We start from the raw sequence: 23026 nt of genomic DNA on the forward strand, positions 1-23026 counted from the left end.
TACTTGTCTCTGATTTCAGTGGGATTGCTAAAATATCTCTCCATTCTATTTGATATTGACTGTTGGTTTGCAGTAAATTGCCTTTATTATGTTTAGGTTTCAGTTCCTGATCTCTCCAATACTTTTAACATGAAGTGATGTTGTATTTTGTCATATGATTTTTCTGCATCATGTGATTTTTTTTTCTTTGAGTTTGTTTATAGAGTGGAATATGTTAATGGATTTTCATATATCAAACAAACCTTGCATCCCTGGTATGAAACCTACTTGATCATGGTGAATGATAGTTTTGATGTGTTCTTTGATTTGATTTGCAAGAATTTTGTTGAATGATTTTGCATTGATATTCATAAGCAAGATTAGTCTGAAGTTCTCTTTTTCGGTTGGGTCCTTGTGTGGTTTAGGTATCAGATTAATTGTGGCTTCACGAAAGAGTTAGGTACTGTTCCTTCTGTTTCTACTTTATGGAATATTTTGAGCAAAATTGGTATCGGATCTTCCTTGAAAGTCTGGTAGAATTCTGCACTAAATCCATCTGGCCCTGGGCTTTTCTTGGTTGGGAGGTTTTTAATGACTTCTTCTGTTTCCTTGTACAATATGGGCCTGTTTAGATAGTTTACCTGCTCTTAATTTAACTTTGCTATGTGGCATCTGTCTAGAAAACCATCCATTTCATCTAAATGTTTCTAGTTTTGTTGAGTATAGACTTCTATAGTAGGATCTGATGATTTTTTGAATTTCCCACATTTCTTTTGTTATGTCTCTCTTTTCATTTCTGATTTTATTAATTTGTATACTGTCTCTTGGCCCTTTAGTTTGTTTGGCTAGGGGTTTATCTATATTGTTAATTCTCTCAAAGAACCAGCTTTGGGTTTTGCTGATTCTTTGCATTGTTTTCTTTGTTTCTATTTGGTTGATTTAGGCCCTGGGTTTGGGTATTTTCTTCCTTCTACTCCTCTTGGATGAGTTTGCTTCTTTTTATTCTAGAGCTCTCAGGTGTGGTGTTAAGTTGTTAATGTAAGATCTCTCCAGTTTCTTTACCAGGGCACTTAGTGCTATGAAATTTCCTCTTAGCACTGTTCACTGTTTCTCATTAGTTTGGGTATTGTGTGTCAACATATTCATTAAATTCCAGAAACTCTTTAATTTCTTTATTTCATCCCTGACCAAGTTATCATTGAGTAAAATTGTTCAGTTGCCATGTATATTTGGGCTTTTCTGTAGTTTTTGCTTTTTTTGAAGACGAGTCTTAGGCGATTGTGATCTAATAGTATGTACTGTATTATTTTAGTCTTCTTGCATCTGTTCAGATGCAATTATATATGCAATGACCAATTATATATTTGATTTTGGAGACGGTACCATGAGGTGCTGAGAAGTAGATGTCTTCTTTTCTTTTAGGGTGAAATGTTCTGTAGATAAATCCATTTGGTTCATAACCTCTCTTAGATTCACTGTCTCTCTGTTTAGTTTCTGTTTCAATGACCTGACAATTGGTGGGAATGGGGTGTTGAAATCTCGCACTATTATTGTGTGGGGTTCAATGTGAGTTTTGAGTTTTAGTAAAGTTTCTTTTATGAATTTGGTTCTCTTGAATTTCAGGCATAGATGCTCAGAACTGAGACTTTCTCTTGGTGAATTTTCCCCTTGATGAATATGAAGTGTCCTTTATCACGCTGGATAACTTTTGGTTGAAAGTCTATTTTGTTAGATATTAGGATGGCAACTCCTGCTTGTTTCTTGGGACCATTTGCTTGGAAGACCTTTTTCCATCCAGTTACTCTGAGATAGTGCCTGTCTTTGATATTGAAGTGTGTTTCTTGTATGCAGCAAAATGCTTAATCTTGTTCACATATCCAGTCTGTTAGCCTATATCTTTTTATAGGTGAGTTGTGCCCATTAATATTGAGAGACATTAAAAAGACATGACTGTTGGTTCCTGATATGTTTCTTTTTGTAGGTGTTTTTATGTGTTTGTGGCTCTGCTTCTGACTTTGTTGTGAGATGCTTGATATCTTGTCCTTTCTTAAGTGAGTTATTGATCAGTGAGTTATTGATATCCTCCTTAAAGGACTCTGTTATCTTCATGACTTAGGGTTTTAGGACAGATTCCAGATTTTCAGCTTTGTTGGTGTATTCAGGGCTTGCTATTGTGGGAGAACTGGGTTCTGATGATGCCCACATATTTTGGCTACTGTTGGTTATGGTCTTACACTTGCTTTTCACCATCTGCATATCCCTGGTGTGTTTTCATGTGAGTGACTGTATGGAGTCCATCTCTTTTGTCTCTGGGTTGCTTCAGTGGGCCTGAGGTCCAGACTGTATCAGACCTCCTGTGAGGCCTTCCAACTGGGGGCTCTTCACAGAGGCAGAGAAGTTACTGATCTGTTGCCCTGGCTGCAGTAGAACTCCTGACTTGCTGTCAGACTTTTGGTTCTTCAGTGGAGCTGTCAAGCTGTTGTCCAACTTCCCTGAGTGCAGCTAATCCTCAACCGCTCTGAGTGCAGTAGGTCCAACTGCTCTGAATGCAGTGGGTCCTCTAGGATGGATCAGCATATGGTGTCTTTACAGGAGCAGACCAACCAGGAGTCTGCCCCAGCAGAACTGACCAGGTGGAAGGGGTGGAATGGAAGTGGTATTTGGGAGGGTGGAGGTTTTGGTGGGTGATGAGTCCCAAGTCTATCAGGATCCCAGAAGCAGTTCCTCAACTTGGGAGTAAGGGGGGGGGGGGCAGTCTTACCAAGTGCTCTGAATGCAGCAGGTACTCTAGGTTGGATAGGGATATCCCAATAACTGGTTTTATTTGACTCTCACAGCATGTGAGGGATGCCATTCCTGACACTGCATATATGACTAAGAACCAGAGACTAGGTAGCACAGAGCCGCCTAGGATAGAAAAGAAACCAAAGTTAATAAAATAATTCCTAATGATATTCTTCCCTAGCCCAATTGTCACCAGGGAGGCTTCCTCTAGCAGCTGATGGGAGAAGATCAAGTGTTAGACAACCATACATTAAGCAGAGAGTCCAAATTGGAGATCTCCATCCAGTCTCACCTTTCGGATCTTGGGGAATCCTGTAGAGGAGAGGGAGAAAGAATTGTAGGAGCCAGACAGGTCAAGGACATGAGGATAAAACTGCCCATAGAATGAATTAAGCAGGCTCATAAGGGCTTAGGGACTGAAGTGACAATCGCTGAGCCAGCATGGTCTTTGCTAGGTTCTCTGCATATATACTTGTCAGCTTGATATTTTTGTAGGACTCCTAACAGAGGGAGTGGGGGTGTCTCTGACTATTTTACCCAATCTTGTGAAGATTTTCCTCCTACTGGGTTGCTTTGCCTAGCCCTGATATGAGGGTGTGCTCCTAGTCATGGTTTATAGTGTTTGGTTAATATCCCTGGGAGGCCTGTGTTTATTTTTTTGGGGGGAGTGTCGAGATGGGGTTTCTTTTTATAGCCCTGGCTGCTCTGGAACTGAATCTGTAGACCAGGCTGGCCTCAAACTCAGAAATCCACCTGCCTCTCCCTCCCAAGTGCTGTGATTAAAGGTGTCTGCAACTATTGCCTGGCATGTTTATTTTTAAGGGAACCAGAGAGGGAGTGAGTCTAGAAAAGAGGAGGGTTTGTGGGGAAAGATCTTGGAAGAGGGGAATACAGGGTGGAGTGCCAAACTGTGTTGAGGGTGTGTTGTATGAGAGAAGAATAAAAATTAATTTAAAAATTGTAAGAAAATATTTTATAGCTTAAAATATAGATAAATAGAAATAATTTCATAAAATATATGAAAACCATCATAGCTTCTTTTCCGGAGAACTAGAATAATACAGTGCTGCTAATGAAAATTGTTGTAGCAATTGGATCCCCAAGATGCAAGAGGTGGGACTTGATGGAGATCTCCAATTTGGGCTTTGTCCATCTACAGACGAGGAACAACAGACAAATTAAGAATATTGAGATTCAGAGAAGTGCTAATAATCTTTCCCAGGAAGAAGCCACCTAAATGGATATATACTACTGAATGAACATTCTCAAAATGTGTGTATATATATATATATATATATATATATATATATATATATATATATATTACACAAAGAGTTAACATTGCATTTATTTATTTAAGAATAATTTGATCTGTTGTTATTGATTTGGATGATTTCAGGACTGAATGCTTTGTATCTGTTGATATTGATTTGGATGATTTCAGGACTGAATGCTTTGTCACAGAGGCTGTCTCCTGTGTCTCTAAACGAGTTGCACCTTTGGTAATCTTAATGTTGATTTGGAGAATAAAATGCTGTACTGGTTAGTTTTGTGTCAACTTGACAAAGCTGGACACAGAGAAAGGAGATTTAGTTGGAGAAATGCCCCCATGAGATCCAGATGTGGGGCATTTTCTCAATTAGTGATCAAGGGGGAGAGGCCCCTTGTGGGCTGGTAGTCCTGGATTCTATAAGAGAGCAGGCTGAGCAAGCCAGGGGAAGCAAACCAGTAAAGATCATCCCTCCATGGCCTCTGCATTGGCTCCTGCTTTCTGACCTGCTGGAGTTCCAGTCCTGCATCCTTTGGTGATCAACAGCAGTATGGAAATGTAAGCCGAATAAACCCTTTCCTCCCCAACTTGCTTCTTGGTCATGTTGTTTGTGCAGGAATAGAAACTCTGACTAAGACAAATGCATATATGAAAATTTGGTATTTGAATCCTAGGAATAGATCCTGAAGTTCATTTACTATTGAAGATAAAAGATAAACAGTATTAGAGATACTAAATCTCAGTAACTCAATTCTCTAATTCTGATAATTTTGTGATAAATCTGGTATTTAGATCATTGAAAAATAAAATATTTTTGAATCTTTGTAGAAAGGGGAGAGAGAGAGATCAAAGAATTGAATATTTATTTATAAGTAGTTGCTGCCTTCTTTAAATAACATGATACAGAACCTGCCCAAAATTTTCAGAATATTTTCTAGAAAGGGAGAAAGCGGATTTGTCTTCTTCAGAATCTGAAAAGACAGCATGATAGCCTTTAAATAATTCAGAGCAACTCCTTGAAATACAAACCAGAAGGGAAAATATAAATATCTAAATGAAATGCCATAAAAGATTTCATCTGCATTCTTGATTTAGATAATTCAATAATGACTAGGAGAGTCTCTGTCATGACAGTTTTCCATTTTGCAGTGGCATAAATCCCAATCCCACACGTACTTGGACTTTTATAGGAATAAGGAGGCACATTTATTTCAGAAGAGAGGCTAACTTTCTGTGCAGCCTCAACTTCAAGTCTTCTTCTGTGTCTCCATGTGAACTGCTCTTTTAGTGAGCTCAGTGTGGGTTTGAAGAATATGTTTTTATTATAATTTGCATATATAAAATTTCAATCCTTGGAATAGATTTCCTGAAGTTTATTCACTATTAAATGTAAAAGCTACATAAGTTCTTTTCAGCAGAAGCTATGTAGTGCAGGGATGGAAAAACTAGTTGTTGGTTTTTTTTTTTTTTTCAAAGGAAGATTGAAAGTACAGGGAAGGGTCACATTGTATTCTTACTGGAGAGGAATAGAAACAATAATGGCTTAATAATATTGTCTAACAGAGCTAAAAGAAATAAGCTAAATAAATTTTTTCAATGACCATTTTAAATTCCATTTTTAAGTTCCTTAAAAACCAGAAATAATGTACTTTGTATTATTTGTAACTATATGAAGGAACTGAACAGACTTAAATAAATGGCATAGGTATTTTCTAATCTCACTCTGGGGCCGAAATTAAATAATATACAAATAACATTTTTATGTCCACTGGCTGTATGAATATTGAATTCTGTATAATGGTGAACATTTCTGTGTATAGTGTTTTTGCAGTGATCTTAAATTATTTTCTTATCACAATTTTCTCCCAGTGGCAATATATTGAATTTTTCTTAAGTAATAAACATAATGGCAAATTCTGAATGAGGTTGTGCACAGTAGCACACATCTAGGATTCTAGCTCTTGGGTGAAACAGACAAGGAGTTCATCCACACTTTCAGTCTGTCCTTCCGTATATAGTTCCAAGCCAGCCAGGGATCTATTAAGACCCTTTGTCACAAAAATAAATATACATTAAGTTAATAAAAATTTCTAATATGTTGACAATATTATACAAGATATTTTAAAGATTTCTTTAGTGTGTTCTTAGGTCCACAATGGAGGAGATAGAGAAAGGACTGAAGAAGCTGAAGGTATTTGCAATTCCACAGGAGGAACAACAATATGAACCAACCAGTACCCCCAGAGCTCCCATGGACGAAACTACCAACCAAAGAATACACATGGAGGGACCCATGGCTCCAGCTGCATATGTATCAGAGTATGGCCTTGTTGGGCATCAATGGGAGGAGAAGCCCTTGGTCCTTAAAGGTTCAATGTCCCAGTGTAGGGGAATGGCAGGACAGGGAAGCAGGCGTGAGTGGGTTGTTGAGCAGGGGAAAGTGGGGTGGCATAGGGAATTTTTGGAGGGGAAACCAGGAAAGGGGATAACATTTGAAATGTAAATAAAGAAAATATCTAATAAAAGTAATATTTTATATGCAGGAGTTGACCCTGATTTAAGGCAAATAGTACATAATTTGCAACACTATTCCTGGAATGAGAGTAGTGAATGAATACTCACACACATAGTTTATCACATGCTCATCATCTTATCTCTCTATAAAACTAGACATACAATGCTATCAAATCTTTGGTTTCCTAGTTCACATTTTATATTTCTATCTTATCTGCCGGCAAGGAAAAGGAAAATAGGAGATATATTTAAAAACATAGATGACTATCTCTGTATTTTCTGCTAAAGTAAAAGACATGGGACCAAGTAATTAGACAAGTGCACAAAGACTGAAAACAGAGATAAACCTGAATCTTTTTTTAAATATTTTTTATTAGATATTTTCTTCATTTATATTTCAAATGCTATCCCCAAAGCTCCCTATACCCTCCCCCTGCTCTGCTCCCCAACCCACCCACTCCTGCTTCCTGGCCCTGGCATTCCCTTGAACTGGGGCATATGACCTTTGCAAGACCAAGGGCCTCTCCTCCCATTGATGGCCTATTCGACCACCCTCTGCTATATATGCAACTAGAGACACAGCTCTGGGGGATAGTGGTTAGTTCATATTGTTGTTCCTCCTATAGGGTTGCAGAGCCCTTTAGCTCCTTGGGTACTTTCTCTAGCTCCTTCATTAGGGACCCTGTGTTCCATCCAATAGCTGACTGTGAGCATCCACTTCTGTATTTGCCAGGCACCGGCATAGCCTCACAAGAGATAGCTATGTCAGGGTCCTGTCAGCAAAATCTTTCTGTCATATGCAATATACCTGAGTTTGGTGGTTGTATATGGGATGGATCTCCGGGTGGGGCAGTCCCTGGTTGGTCCTTCCTTCCATCTCAGTTCTGAACTTTGTGAACTTTGTCTCTGTAACTCCTTCAACAGGTATTTTGTTCCCCATTCTAAGCAGGAGCGAAGTATCCACACTTTGGTCTTCCTTCTTCTTGAGTTTCATGTGTTTTGCAAATTGTATCTTGGATATTCTAAGTTTCTGGGTTAATATCCACTTATCAGTGTGCTACATCCACTCCAGTAGTGACAAGCGCGACAGGCCCCCAAAACCTGGGCACTGTCCCAAGGCGAAAAGTTCATGGGAACTTAGTCTCCTGGAATCGTGGAATCCTGTATAACAAATGCTCCAATGTCCTTGCTTTAGTTGGTAAACAGATCCGTGTGCTTTCCCTTAACATTGCTTTATTATAATTGCTCCTAAGGTTTGACTTTTTGACATAGTTAAGTTAGATTCTAGGTAGTCCTTGATCTGACCCTGGGCTTGGATTGCTAAGTCACTGCCCTACACAGGAATTTACCATTCTCTAGGAAGAAGGAAGTTTGTGATTTAAAGAGGAACCAGAGTAGATACTTAGAACCATAGATAGCTGAGTTACACCCATTCACAAGTATTTACAATGGCCTAGGGGGAAGGTGGACTATAGGAACTATGGCAAGGGAATGATGCCCTTTCCCCTGGCTTCTAAGTTTAACCTGACTAAGTGGAGCTGTTTTTGATCCCAGCTGTTAATATTGAATTTTATCCCAGTTGGTTCCTGACAGTCCTTCCTTGTTTGCATTCCTCTGTTTTGTGTAAATTCCCTATTTTCTTCTGTATGAATAATCTGATGCTCGATTTGACATTACATTCAGATATTACACGCTCTCTAGTGTCTCTGCAACCAGAGACCCGGTCCATGCAGATAGGAGACCCCAGAAAGGAGGTAGTCTGCGGCATCAGTGAGTGTATATCATGTGTTCTTTTGTGTTTGGGTTACCTCACTCAGGATGATATCCTCCAGAATCATCCATTTGTCTAAGTATTTCGTGAAGTGGCACAATAGATAACACATCTGACTACAAATCAAAAGATAAGCCTGAATCTTACAGTCATTATTAGCACTATACTTAAAAGGTTGGTTTTTGTTTGTTTGTTTCTTTGTATTTAAAGTAGGACATCTGGTCTACATTAAGCTCACTGTACATGTCTATATTTTGGTGCCTGTTTGCATGGCAAATATCTAGTTAGCACCAAGTGAATTTCATCAGACTCTAGCTTTAGTACTTTCCAATCGCTTTTAGTCCATGCAAATGTAGACATGGACTGGGTTATTACCCTTATATTGGAGCTAGTATAATAACCAAACCATCAAAATTTGTAATGCCATTTCTCAATCACTAATGCTTGATAGTATTCTCTATATAATGAACACTTCAATGTTCTTATGAGGCAGATATTTATATGGAACTGCCATGTGTCTCATGAGAAAGGACTCCTGATAGAGTACTTTTCTTTCAGTTAGAAAGCGAGACCATTTTTTAAATCCAAGGCAGTAACTTTGGACAAGTATCTGAATATCTTTATGTAACCTAACTTTTAGCCTACATCAATTAAGCATCACCCTACTTAGCTACTTAGATATGCATACGTTATTGAATTTTTCTCATGAAAAATAGTGTGGCAGCCATTGGCATGTTGCTCATCCATGATGGATGACTGATCCCATAAGCCTTTACATATGGGCATCAGTGTCATTGAAAAAAAAAAAAAGGCATTGCTTCATTCCAGTCCTTCTCAAACTCTGGGTTTTACTACTTTCTGTCTCTTGCTCCACACTAGTCCCTCAACCTTGGGAACAGTGTGCAATACAATCTATTTGCAGATGACTCCTCCACTGTCTTTTCTTCTTTGTGTTTTGAACAGATGTGAATTTATTTATTAACTTGTGTCTACTGCAGAATGAACTTCTCTGTTGAGGTCTAGGAACTACACTAATCTATAGAGATAGTAATTTAGAGGCAGTTTAATACTATGTCCTCATAGAAGACTAATGGTAGGTTCCTTCTTAGGTCCTTTGAACTTTCCAACTATATGTTCTTATCCAGGTTTGAAATATAAGGCATTTCGTTTTTCTCCTATAGAGTTGGCTTTAAATATAATAGAAAAGCAGATAATTGTTCCAATAACAGTCAAGAAACTATTTTACCTATGGGCATATCATCCCATGATGGTTATTATTACAGTTCATTATTGAATCTTGTGAGAACATTGTGCATCCAGCAGCCTGCACAGCACTTTCCTGTACTATAAAAGCTAATCTGCAGACTACAGTTCCTATTCAATACCAACTTAATTTAACCATGACCTATGTTCATCATATGGAGTATCTTAAGCAATTCTGTCTCATTATCAAGTTCTGCTGTGAAACTAAAAGCAATGAAAATAGTTTATATTATTTTGATGAATGGTGGTTCTATGGGATACATCTGACCAACAACCCAAGGGAAATTATACTAAGGCTAGAACTTGGCATTTTTATTTAGCAACCTATGGCATCTGAGGTAAGCATGATTCCCTGTGTTGACAGGTAAAAATCTGTCTTCTGTTCTTGACACTCATGAATTCAACAGAAGCTGGGGTAGCTAACATCGATCAAATCTCCACATTCTAGCATTCAGTAGGAAGGGATTTATGAGGCTACCCTTCACTAAGGAATAATGAACAATGAATTTTCTTTGGGTGGAAGATCCCCTTTTTAAAGCAGTATGGTTCCTGATAGATAGACTGTAAATGTATCTTTTATTAGCAAGATGCAATTGTCATCTTGGAGGCTCACCCTGTCTAATTTTTCTGAGCTACGACTAACTAGTTCAATTCAGCTTTTCTGGCCCAAACTTCTCTCCAAGCTGACTAACTCAATCTGTGTTGCAATAAATCTCCAACACAAATATGCCCCAGCAATTAAAACACTACTCAATTAATATGAATGCATGCTATGCACCTAGATTGAGCAGATCTACCACTACACTACCATCTTTCCCATTTATGAGACCCCTTATAACATCTGGTTTCTCCAGGCCATGTGCTTCTGCTCTGCTTTTCTTCTTCCTCCTCATCTGCATCCTCTTCCTCTCCCATTTCTCCTCCTCTCTCCCAACCTTCTGCTCCATCTTCCCTTTATCTCCCCAATCATCAGCTCTCCTTTCATTTTACAAATTAAGGTCAGAAGCAAGTTTACAGGAGTGCTGACTCATTCCTGGTTGAAGCCCCTCACAGGAGAATAGAATTAACATCAAATATAATTAGTCCCAGGGCTATTCACAGCAAACCTGACTTTCCTCAACTTCTCACCTGAATTGCTCTGCTTGGTCTCAAACTCTGGCAATTTGTTTTAATCTTCTAGCTCCTTCTCATTCTCTAGCTCCTTCTGTCTTCACCTGTGTCTAGTTTGTTCTCTCTGCAGCCCATCTCTGTAAATCTGTCCCTGTAAAAACTGCCTCAGAACTCCATGAACTGAACCGCCATAAACTCCATTCCACTGCAGTACCTCTCAACTCACCAACTCAATTGAATTGACTGACTCAGAGATCTGTAGGCCTCTCCTGATCAGATTAAAAGCATGTAGCACCATGCCTGAACCTAAACTTTTCTTTACCTGAAACTTGCTTTATACAAGGTTGGCCTTGAACTCAGTGATCTGCTTGCCCCTGACTCTTGGTATTAAAGATGTGTCAGATCACACAGACCTAGAGGGTCTTTGATTATGATCCATTGCCTGAGCAGCCATATTTCTGGATTACAATTTGTCTACAATAAACCATACATTAGGAGATAGCCCCATACCCACAAGTACACTGATAGCAAAAATTAGAATCACTGAGTTATTAAAAAAGCAAAAAGAGACAACATTAACTGATAGAGGTCTTAAAAGATGGTACGTACTCTTAAAAACGAGATGGGCAGGAGTAGAGGGTGAATATAAGTAATAAATTATTAAAAGTGAATTTAAATAAAAATTAAAATGGACTTGAAGCTGAAAAGTTGATATGTTAGGGGTCTGAGAGGACAGGGTACTTGGAGCGAGGAGTAGATACATTAATGTGCAGTGGGTACGTATTTAAAAATTTCAAAAAATAAACTGAAACGTATATTTGGCTATGACTGTAGACTGACATAGTCACTATAGAAATAAGTATGATTATTTCTCCAAATACTAAAATATAGAATCCCTATGTAACCCAGCTATACCACTTCTAGGCAAATACCCCAGAATGCTCTATATTCTGTCACAGAGACATTGGCATATCCTTGTTTACTATTGCTTTATTTGACAGTAGCAAAGGAATCAGCTTTGACATCATTAAAAGATGAATGAATAATGAAAACAGAGAAATATAAATATAAATAATACAATTTCAATCAGTCATAAAGAAAAATAATGTGAAAATAGCAGGAAAATATATGGAACTGGAAAATATCATACTAGGTGAACTAAACTAAGCTCAGAAAAAGCAATAGGATATGATGCTTCTCATATACAAGCACTAGTTCCTAATTACATATGTATGTTCACGTAGAAGTGAGTGTGGATAGAGATGGAAGGGGGTCATTATAGGAGATAGGGCTTTCTGGAGGAATAGGAGGTATAGTAGATAATGCAGGTCAAGAATATAAAAGAGGAATAAATGAATAGGAGGAAAGGACAAAATGGTTCAAGGGGAGAGAAATATGAAGAAAAGCAGAGATGGGAAATATCACTCTAAATTAGTGATCTGAAAATAGCACCAGAAAATCTGATTCTGTGTGCTCATATATGTATGCAATTGCATATTGAAATTATATATATATATATATATATATATATATATATGTATATATATGTAAAATATAAATATAGTATGTCATCAAAAGTCAAGTAGCAGACTTGTGTCATTTCATGTTAAATCTTTTCAGCCCACACTTTGTTTTCAGTTGTTACTATCAAAGTATATAAAAATAAAGTAGTTTTTAAGTAAAGACATGGAGTTTTGTTTTTGTTTTTACAATGACAAGTACAAATGATAAATGCAAATATACATCCATGAGGAAAAATTTTCCTAGGATACTGCACAGTAGGGTGGTAGTAGGGGGTTTTGTAGAAAGCAGCAAGGCACAGTTGTGTTTCTAAAATATGAAAATACTTCCAAATATTTCTGTAACAAATATATTAAGGATTTGTGTGTAGACATTCTGTGATGCAAACTTATCAAAATATGGTACTCCGTTAGCATGCTTAATTTTGTGTATTTGCAAGTTTTGAAAATAAAAATATCATGCACAAAATATTAGCTATATACATATATAACAAAACCAGTAATTGTATGCATAAACAGCACATGCTTTGGCTTCAAATGGCAGAATTCTGAAATGAGTGTGAACAGTAAAACTCAAAGTGTCAGAGAACAGCATGCCCGGGGCTGCAGCGGAAAAGTTATTTTTTGACCTTTCTGTTCTACAAAATGTTTACAGTGTGTATGAGTTCCTGTTTGTGTGTGTAGTGTGTGTTTTTGGACATATGTGAGTGTATATATTTATACATGTATATGCAGGTATAAGTGTGTGTTGTTATACATGTATATGCATGTGTGGGGTATTTACATATGTGTATGTGTTAATGTATGTTTCTGTGTGTGAGTGTATGTGTTCCTTTTTCTGTGCGTGCGTGTGCATGTGTGTGTGTGTGTGTGTGTGTGTGTGTGTGTGTGTGTGTGTGTGTGTAGGAGGCTCTTTTTGATCTCCAAAGAACTCTTTTCTCTTACTCTGCTTCTACGGTCCTTAAAATCCCTCTGATTATCTTCAAAAAGTTCTCTCAATTATTATCTCTCCATCTCGAGGTCTGTTCGGTAAAAACCCTCCTCAACCTTGATGATTTTTTAAACTTACATGCTCACAGATCATAGGTTTTAGCCATGTATATGGGACATTTTTCTGTTTATCACAATTAAGCATTATAATATAGAAAAGATTAAGGCTTTTTTTTCTACACAAAAAGTTTTATGAGTCTTTGATTGATGTGTCTTGAATTTGCCTATATTTACAAAGCTATATTTCAAAGCATTATAAAAAACAAAGAAAGAAAACCCAAAAGCCAAACCAAACCAAACCAAAACAGAATAACAAAAAACAACTGTACAATGTTTGTATGTTTCATTCTTAAATATAAAATTAGACATAAACCCAAGCACTTCATATATTTTTGTTACTCCACATCTAGAAAATGTTAAACCCTGTTCTACCTTTGAAGGCAACTTCACTCACATGAACTTAACCACACAAATACATAAGGAAAAATTAGCTATTTTTTATTGGCAAAAAAAAAAATTATTTGAAAATTTTAATTCAATACAATATATAGTATTTAGAATTTAAAATAAACCTTTTAAAAAAGAAATTAACATGCAGTATTTTAAAATTTAATCTGCATATCTCTAATCCTAGTTATGGCATGTCTATTTCAAAAATAAACTTACTTTCAAGATTTAGAAGTGATATATCTATAAATAACATATATTGGCAATATGGTTCTAGTTTGAGTTAAATAGTTTATACAAAATGTTAAGGTAACTATAAATTAACTGCTACTCATACATAAGTCTAGTTATTTTTACAAATGGTTATCAGATACTGTGAATGTAATTTTGTTCTCACTCAGTTAACACTCAGGTAGCTGAGCAGTGAGTTCAACTAAGTGGAGTATTGTAGTTCTCAAACTACTGATAAGCAAGGTATCAGTTGAAGGACAAAGTCCAAAGTGGTAACACAATTAATGTAGCTATTTTACTAGTATCTTTTTCAAAATAGCATAATTGTGATTGCTAAATAGTTTTGAGGCTCACACAAAAGCCAGGAAGAAGCTGAGTAGGAGGGCGACCCCTTAGGAAGACCAGAAGTTTCAACTAACCCAGACCCCTGAGGTCTCTCAGACACTGAGCCGCCAATCAGATGGCATACACAAGCTGTTCCAAAGCCTCCAGCACATATACAGCAAAAGACTGCCTGATCTGGCCTCCGTGAGAGAAAAAGACTTGAGGCCCCATAGAGTGGGGAGACCTGGCTGGGTGTGGGGGTCTGGGGATGGGAACATCCTCTTGGGGTCAGGGGAGAGGAGGAATGAGATGAGGAACTGTGAGAGTGTGGTCTGGGAAGGGAGTAATGGCTGGACAGTAAAACAAAAAAAAGTAAAACATTAATGTGTGTATCAATGTTGTACAAAACATTTAATAAAGAATGTTAATTTATATTACAGTGGCAGGAAAGATCATGAGGAACAAAGTTATCATCTTAATCAGGTTCATGACAGGATAAAATTATGAAAAATAAAAGACAATATTCTGGTGACTGGGGGAAAATTATGTGACAGAAAAGCTGGTATTCTCAAATCCTAGTTGGTATGTTATATCTCAAGAAGATCCCAACAATAATACCCAAAAGTAGTGGTTCGGATTAACTGTCAACTTGACAGGTTCTAGATGAAAGCAGAAGAGTCTTCTAGTTATATGTATACAAGAAGTTTGCAAATTACACTAATGGAATTGTGAAGTCTAGACACTCCATGTCACACACTTGCCCCCAGAAGATACTAGCTAGAAGTGGCTGGAAACAGAAATGCTCCATATTATCTGCATGTCACTTATGACTCATTATAATGCTTACATTCATGACTCTCATTAGAGATTAAGATTCTACTGGAACATGCAGAGGAGAAAATTATAGGACTTTACTAATTAATCTTGGCCCACAAAATTATTGTTTTGAGTGATAAGTTCAGTATTGTCGTTAGGCACCGTGAGAAGACAGGTGCTTAGTTTAGATTTCATGCTTTGCTATTGTAAGCCAACATGATGTTGGTATTGGAAATACGCAGTGTCAAACTCATTTGAATTCAATGACTGAAAGGGGGAAGGAAACAAATATTGGCACCACGCAGTACCTTTGAGAGCAGTTTTGGGGAGTCTCTGAGAAGTGGGATTGTGCTGTGAAATTGGAGGTAGTTAAGGAATTAAGGCAGATACGTCTTCATAATTCAGTATAATTCCATTATAGGTTTTTCTAACTTTTTCAAGGAAAAAAAAAGAAAAATTATAATTGGACAAAAGGTCAGAGGTTTGCATCAGAAAAGAGAGCAGTTTATAAGTGTTAGTATAGCTTATCTTCTGTCTGCACTCATGAATAAGTAGGCAGTGGACAGATGGATTAGCAGTTAGTTCTTCCTGCTTTTGCACAGGGCCTAATGTAGATAGTCGGTATCTGCTCCCAATCGCCTGCACTGCTAGCCTCAGGATATCCAATATTTTCTTCTGGTCTTCACAACACTTGGGCACACATACCATAAATGTATATACACATACATGAAATTAATAAAAAGCAATGTTGAAAAACCATGACTTAGTAGTCTTGTTCATTTCTTACTCAATTGTGGTTAAAAATGATCTTATCTGACAGTTCATTTCATTTTCTTTCTAAATAGCTAGTTGATACTACAGGTATCTTTTGATGCCCGTGTGGGAACATCTCACAGTTAGAACTCAGGATAAAGGGAATATAGGCATGTGATGGCACCTATTGTAAGTGCTCATTCTACAAAAACACGTAGCTCCATATGCAGTGTCTGTGAACTCTTTGCCCTGAATATTTACTATCTGTTAATTCCTTTTAATCAGAATAAAGTTTCTTGAAAATGAACTGAATATTATTATATTTATTCCTATGATTTTCTGTGGTACTTATATTCTGAGTTACTGTATTAAGCATAATTTTACCTAAGTAGTTATAAAAAATAAAAAAGCGAGAGATCGAGTCATGCAGAATTAGTTTTGCCTTGATCATAACAATCTCTGAGTAAGTGACATCATGAATGAATATGTATTTTGACACAAGCACAGACTATTTGCCTCTGACAGACCCCAGGAACAACTGGCTGATAGAAAATTGGCATAGCTTAAGAAGGATGACAAAGCTTTCCTCTGGAGTCCAAGTATGAGTGTATATGGATAAATGATCATTGCGTGTAAAAACTAACAACTAAGGCCTGCTGCTCCTGGATCTATACATAGAGACTGCTATCCTACATAGACCTTGTACCCCAATGAGTTAATTTCCCCCTACCCTCTGAGTGTTGTATCTACAAAGCTACTGACATCACAAGTTGTAGTGTTTTGGGTTAGAGAAATCTACCTGACAGCTGCTTCAATGAACAAAAACAAATGTTGACCCAGGTATGGTTGTTTTGGACTTGGGAAGAAGGAAGGAAGGGAGGAAGGAAAAAACAGAAGGGAACATGAGAAGAAAGTATTTGATGTGATAGTTTTGAAGATAAAATGGAGACATGGAAGCATCACTAATTAGAAAATTATATTCCCTAAGTATCAATCTTTATTCCTATAGACAATTCTGCTCTGAGTCTTGCTCCAAGAAGCTGCTGTGTGCCATGGTTGATGCAGAAATTTAGAGCTGCCCTGTGTGCTGAGAACAGGAGATTACTGAATAATCTGTCCTAAAAGAGACATCTGTACCACTCCTCCAAAGATTCTTTATATTCTTCCAAGGGAATATGTTTTAAAATATCTTCCATTCATTAATTCTGTTCCTAAGAAATAATGATTATTTAGGTAACATGTTAGGTAAATCAAGTCATAATTAAAGTTACAGGTTTGTTTTTATAAACAACAGAAAATAAAAACATTATCCAACTTGCTTCTCTGCTATTTTCAGATTTCTGTGATATTTTTGTATTCTGTTCCACTAACTTGTCTATCCTTTTAATTTCAGTCTTGGTGCTGATTACTGTAGCTATCTTTTTTTGTTGTTGTTTGTTGTTTTTGTTTTTCAAGACAGGGTTTCTCTGCATAGCCCTGGCTGTCCTGGAACTCACTTTGTAGACCAGGCTGGCCTCGAACTCAGAAATCTGCCTGCCTCTGCCTCCCAATTGCTGGAACTAAAGGTGTGTGCCACCACTGCCTGGCTACTGTAGCTATCTTAAAATCTTTAAATTCAAAAACAACATGAATGAGTGTCTGGACAGGCAGCAAGATCAATGAAATAGAATTGAAGACCCAGAAATGGACACACACACCTATGGTCCCTTGACCTTTGACAAAGGAGGTAAACCAAGACAACATTTTCAACAAATGGTGCTGCTTCAACTGACAGCACATAGAAAAATGCAAATGTATCAGTTCTTATCTGCTTGTATAAAGTTCAAGTCCTAGTGGTCAAGGACTTCCACATAAAACCAAAACATAGAGAATTACCAAAAATACACCAAAACTAAGAGAATTAAAGAGAAGAGGCTCAAATACATGGGCACAGGGGAAGAGTTCCTAAAGAGAATACCTATGGTTTATGCTCTAAGATCTAGAATGGACATGTGGGGCTTCATAAAATTGCAAAGCTTCTATAAGGCAAAGAATACTGTCAATAGGACAAAATGGCAAACAACAGATTGAAAAAGATATTTTCCAATCCTTTGTCTGATAGAGGGCTAATATCCAATATATACATAGAACCCAAGAAATTAGACTGCAGACAATCAAATAATCCTATTACAAATGGGGGTACAGAGCTAAAAAAAGAATTCTCAACTGAGGAATATTGAGTGGTTGAAAAGCATCTAAAGAAATGCTCAACATCCTTAGTCATCAGGGAAATATTAAGCAAAACATCCCTGAGATTCCACTTCACACCAGACAGAGTGGCTAAGATCAAAAATTCAAGTGACAGCAGATGCTGGTGAGGCTGTGGAGAAAGAAGAACACTCCTCCAGTGTTGATGGAATTGCAAGCTGGTACAACCACTCTGGAAATCTGTCTGGTGGTTCCTCAGAAAATTGGACATAGTATTACCTGAGAACCCAGCTATACCACTCCTGGGCATATACCCAAAAACTGCTGCAACATATAACAAGGACACATGCTCCCCTATGTTCACAGCAGCCTTATTTATAATAGACAGAAGCTGGAAAGAACCCAGATGTCCTTCAACAGAAGAATGGATAAAGAAAATTTGGTGCATTAACACAATTGAGTACTACTCAGCTATTAAAAAACAATGAATTCATGAAATTCTTAGGCAAATGGATGGAACTATAAAATATCATCCTGAGTGAGGTAACCCAATCACAAAAGAACATACATGGTATGCACTCACTGCTAAGTGGGTATTAGCCCAAAATCTTGGAATACCCAAGATACGATTCATAGACCACATGAAGCTCAAGAAGAAGGAAGACCAAAGTGTGATCATTTCGGTCCTTCTTAGAAGGGGTAACAAAATAAATTCAGAGCAAATTTGGAGACAAAGTGTGGAGCAGAAACTGAAGGAAAGGTCATCCAGAGACTGCACCACCTGGAGATTCATCCCAGATAGAGTTACCAAATGGAGACACTATTGTGGATGCCAACAACTGCTTGCTGACAGAAGCCTGATATTATATAGCTGTCTCCTGAGAGGCTCTGCAAGAGCCTGACATATACAGTGCCAGATGCTTGCAGCCAGCTATTGAACTGATCACAGGGTCCCCAATGGAGTAGTTAGAGAAAGAAATGAAGGAGCTGAAGGGGTTTTTAACCCCATAGGAAGAATAACAATATCAACCAACCAGAGCTCCCAGGGTCTAAACCACCCACCAAGCAGTACACATGGAGGGTCCCATGGCTCGAGCCATATATGTAGCAGAGGATGGCCTTGCAGGGCATCAGTGGGAGAAGAGGCCCTTGATCCCATGAAGGGTCGATGCCCCAGTATAGGGGAATTCGAGGGCAGGGAGGCAAGAGTAGGTGAGTGGGTGGGGCTATACCCTCATAGAAGCAATAGGAGAGGGCATGGGATAGGAGCTTCCTGAAATGTAGATAAATAAAATATGCAAAAAAAACCCTTCAAATAAATGAGTCTCTGGATCCTGAATATTTAAGGATAGAGAACACTATTTTCTTCCCTTGCATGTGAAGATGTGCAACCAAACAAAGAAAATTATTTTTATTAATCATTGGAGTTATGACAAGTATATCTCAAGCACCAATATAATGACATTTGGAAATGGATCATTGGGTAGTAATTAAGTCATGAGGGTAGAGTTCTTTTATTAGTATTAATACCCAGTAAAGAAAAGATATGAAGAAGATCCTTTTGCTCTCTTCTTTGCCATCTGTCAATAAAAAACTATATTGTACACTGAAGGATCTGCAGGCACCTTATTCTTAGACTGAAGTTCTGGGAGTTGATGTTCTTGATTAAAGCATCATGCTGTATTATCTCATTTTAGCATCCCAACCTGAATCCATTATCTTCTTTGAAAAATAATGGGGAAAACTCACATACTAATGTATTTATACAACATTTATTTTCTGTTTAATAATGACATATAACATAGTACAAAATGATTAAATTTGTGATTTGTTAAATAAGTTTAGTCTACACAATCGATTGCATTATTATGTAAAATTTATACTTACAAACATTTTGTTAATTTAAAAATTACTTTTGTTAGTCTTATCCTAGTTACATGCATACATGTTTCCAGATTTAGCTGCTGCTTGGAAAGTATTATAATTATGCAAGTCCTGTGAAACCTGCTGAGCAGTGGCATCCTGGTTCCATTCATAGAACAAGCTAGCACTTCTTGTGATGCATACAATGGAGAAATATTAGATAAGGACTGTGAAAATTCTGTTTTAAAGAAAATAGGTAGTCAGGAAAGTAGAGCCATGGACCTGATATCAATTCCTCCTCAGGAATTCAAACTGAGGGTGATCTTCATGACCAGCTGATTTGTATTGGTTGATCAAGAGTAACATTTACATTTTTCAGGTCAATTGTTAGTATCTAAAAACAGAAAGTAAAGTTTAAGTTAATCGCTTAAGTGTAACTATAATTTTCTTGTCATTCTTTTTTAACAAACACTATTGTCATCTCAGTCTATCTTTCCTTATTTCATGTTGGTATTCATAAATGCTCTTTGTTTTATATGTGGTCAGGTTGGATTGCTTTAGCCTACAATCCAGTTTATAGCTCAACATATCCAGGAATTCTTCGTGGCAGGAACTTAAAGGCAGCTAGTCACACACCCTATATCACGTTGTTATGTCATGTCACATCACAGATCACATCGTATTGAATCGTTTCACATTCACAGCAAATGGCATCAGTCAAGGAGACATGTTTTTTTGTTTTTGTTTTTGTTTTTCTACTGAAAATCTCACGTAGTCTTCATATACTTTGGGACACAGATTCATGGAATGGAATGGTGCTGTCAACAGTGTACTGAGTCTTCCCATATCAGTAAACATAATCAAGATAAAGTCCCACACACATGTGTAGATTTATGTATTTCTGTATTATATTATATTGAAATTACTACATTATTTCCCAAGAAATGTATACATATATAAAATAACACACACATGTGTATATATGTATACATTTCTTGGGATTACAGTTATCAATTTACTTAGTTTTTCCTTCTTCCTCCTTCCTAACTCATATACTCCTTTGGGCAATTTTTCAAATTCATGTCCTCTTTTCCCATTAGTTGTTTTTACTCACAAATATAATCTAAATACAGAAATAAACCCTTTTTATTCTGTATAATATGATTCGTCTGTTTTTAGTGGTGACTGGTATTGGGTATCAACACATGTGTCTTTGAAGTATATATTTAAGCATGAGATTTACAGACAGAGACTTATAAGGGATTGTCAATAGTTACTATTTTAAATGAAATACTTCATAAATAATTAATGTAATTTCCTTAACTTCTAAACTTACCTGTGCAAAGGTTTAGAATTAGTGAAACAAACTTCTTTTGAATGACTGTTTTTTTTTAAATTCATAGGAAGAAATATTTAGTTCTATATTCTATTTTTATTTATTTAAAGATTTATTCATTTATTATTATATGTGAGTACACTGTTGCTGCTTTCAAACACAACGGAAGAGGGCATCCTATCTCATTACAGATGGTTGTGACCACCGTGTGGTTGCTGGGATTTGAACTCAGAACCTCCTTAAGAGCAGTCAGTGCTCTTAACCAGCAAGCCAACTCTCCAGCCCTGAATGACTGTTTTTTAACATGATATAATTGTCCCGAATAAACTTGTTATAACACTTTAGAATACCTCCTTTGACCCTGACCAATTATCATTAGGCACTTCAATTTTTATACTGAAATCATGAGGCTTATTTACTATTGTTAACTATATATTAAAGAACATAAATCTAGCTGCAAATATAGCAGAAGATGGCCTAGTCAGCCATCGTTGGGAAGAGATGCCCCTTGGTCTTGCAAACTTTATATGCCCCATACAGGGGAATGCCAGGACCAAGAAGTGGGAGTGGGTGGGCAGGGGAGCAGGGTGGGGGGAGTGTATAGGGGACATTAGGGATAGCATTTGAAATGTAAATGAAGAAAATATCTAATAAAATAAGTTTAAAAAAAGAACATAAATGCATGTCATCTCTTTCAATCTGACTCAGCAAATAGAAATACAATCCAATTTATTTTAAACAGTGATTAATGGTGAATAAAACTTGCATTTTAGAAAACCAAATTTGCCTTTAAAGGAAACAATTGGTTTGTCTTCTACCTCTGACAAAAATACTAAGTCAGTATTATTTTTACTAAGAATTTTATAAGCCAGGACAATGTTTCCAAATAACATAGATTTATAGGACTAAATAATTAACCCAAGAAAGAGCAACAACTCTTTTCTGAACTACTGCCCTTACTCACTGCTGACATAATTTTAACAAAGTAAAAAAATTATCACTGAAAAAGTAGGAGACTAGATTCTAAGTTGAAGAGTAAATCTGACAGGCTAGAAAATGACAGCACAGCTAATGTTCAGACTCAAGTTAAAGAGACCATGGCCCTGCTGAAGTTGAACACTAACAGCTCAGGATCCATTAGAACCTCAACTTGGAAAAAGCAGTCTTTCTTTCAAACTAAATATGGACAGCCTGTAACTCTGTGAATTAAGTTCCTTTAAACTGACTGTTTGATGACTAGTTTTTTCCAGAGCTAGCATGTTTTTCTCATAGTTACGGACATGAACACATGGCCTTGCCTGGGGAAACACAGGAAACAATTTCTTAAATATATATTTTATTAAACCTAACCTTATTGGTCCTGAATTCACAGAACTTGAATGAGAAGAAACTTAAAAGTTGCATATGTGTGCATATTTACCAAATTTGGAGAAAGACCCAAAATTATAGGAGAAAATACAAAGCCGTAGGGGCAGTGGTGCTGTTCCGACACAGAATTCTGATGCCTGACTCAGAGTCCCTATTCTTTTTCCTGAAAATATTCTCCTAAATGAAGTTACATTAGTTTCGAAACAATTTCAGAAGCTTTAAATCTAAGGTATATGCAATGCTCAAATGTAAATCTTACTATTAAAAATAGTATTTGAGGAATTGTTCCAGGTGATAGCAATTTGGAATCTTGTGTAAGAGAAATTGTAAAATAGCTGCCATTAAATCATGTGTATAAAAAGTTACTAAGGAGCCAGGCGTGGTAGCTCACACCTTTAATCCCAACACTCGGGAGGCAGAGGCAGGCAGATTTCTGAGTTCGAGGCCAGCCTGGTCTACAAAGTGAGTTCCAGGACAGTCAGGGCTATACAGAGAAACCC

General features: G+C 37.0%; 1 protein-coding gene across 1 annotated transcript in view; it reads right to left on the reverse strand.

Annotated features, from left to right (window-relative positions):
- Positions 1-19715: 19715 nt before the first annotated feature.
- Positions 19716-23026, reverse strand: part of Si (sucrase-isomaltase) — a 69000-nt gene continuing 65689 nt past the window's right edge. The window contains exon 48 of the mRNA XM_021196304.1: positions 19716-20216. Within this exon, the coding sequence (XP_021051963.1) occupies positions 20148-20216 (69 nt within the window). The 3' untranslated portion in view covers positions 19716-20147. The remainder of the gene's footprint in view (positions 20217-23026) is intronic.

This window comes from Mus pahari, chromosome 4 (genome assembly GCF_900095145.1).
Source record: "Mus pahari chromosome 4, PAHARI_EIJ_v1.1, whole genome shotgun sequence".
NCBI lineage: Eukaryota > Metazoa > Chordata > Mammalia > Rodentia > Muridae > Mus > Mus pahari.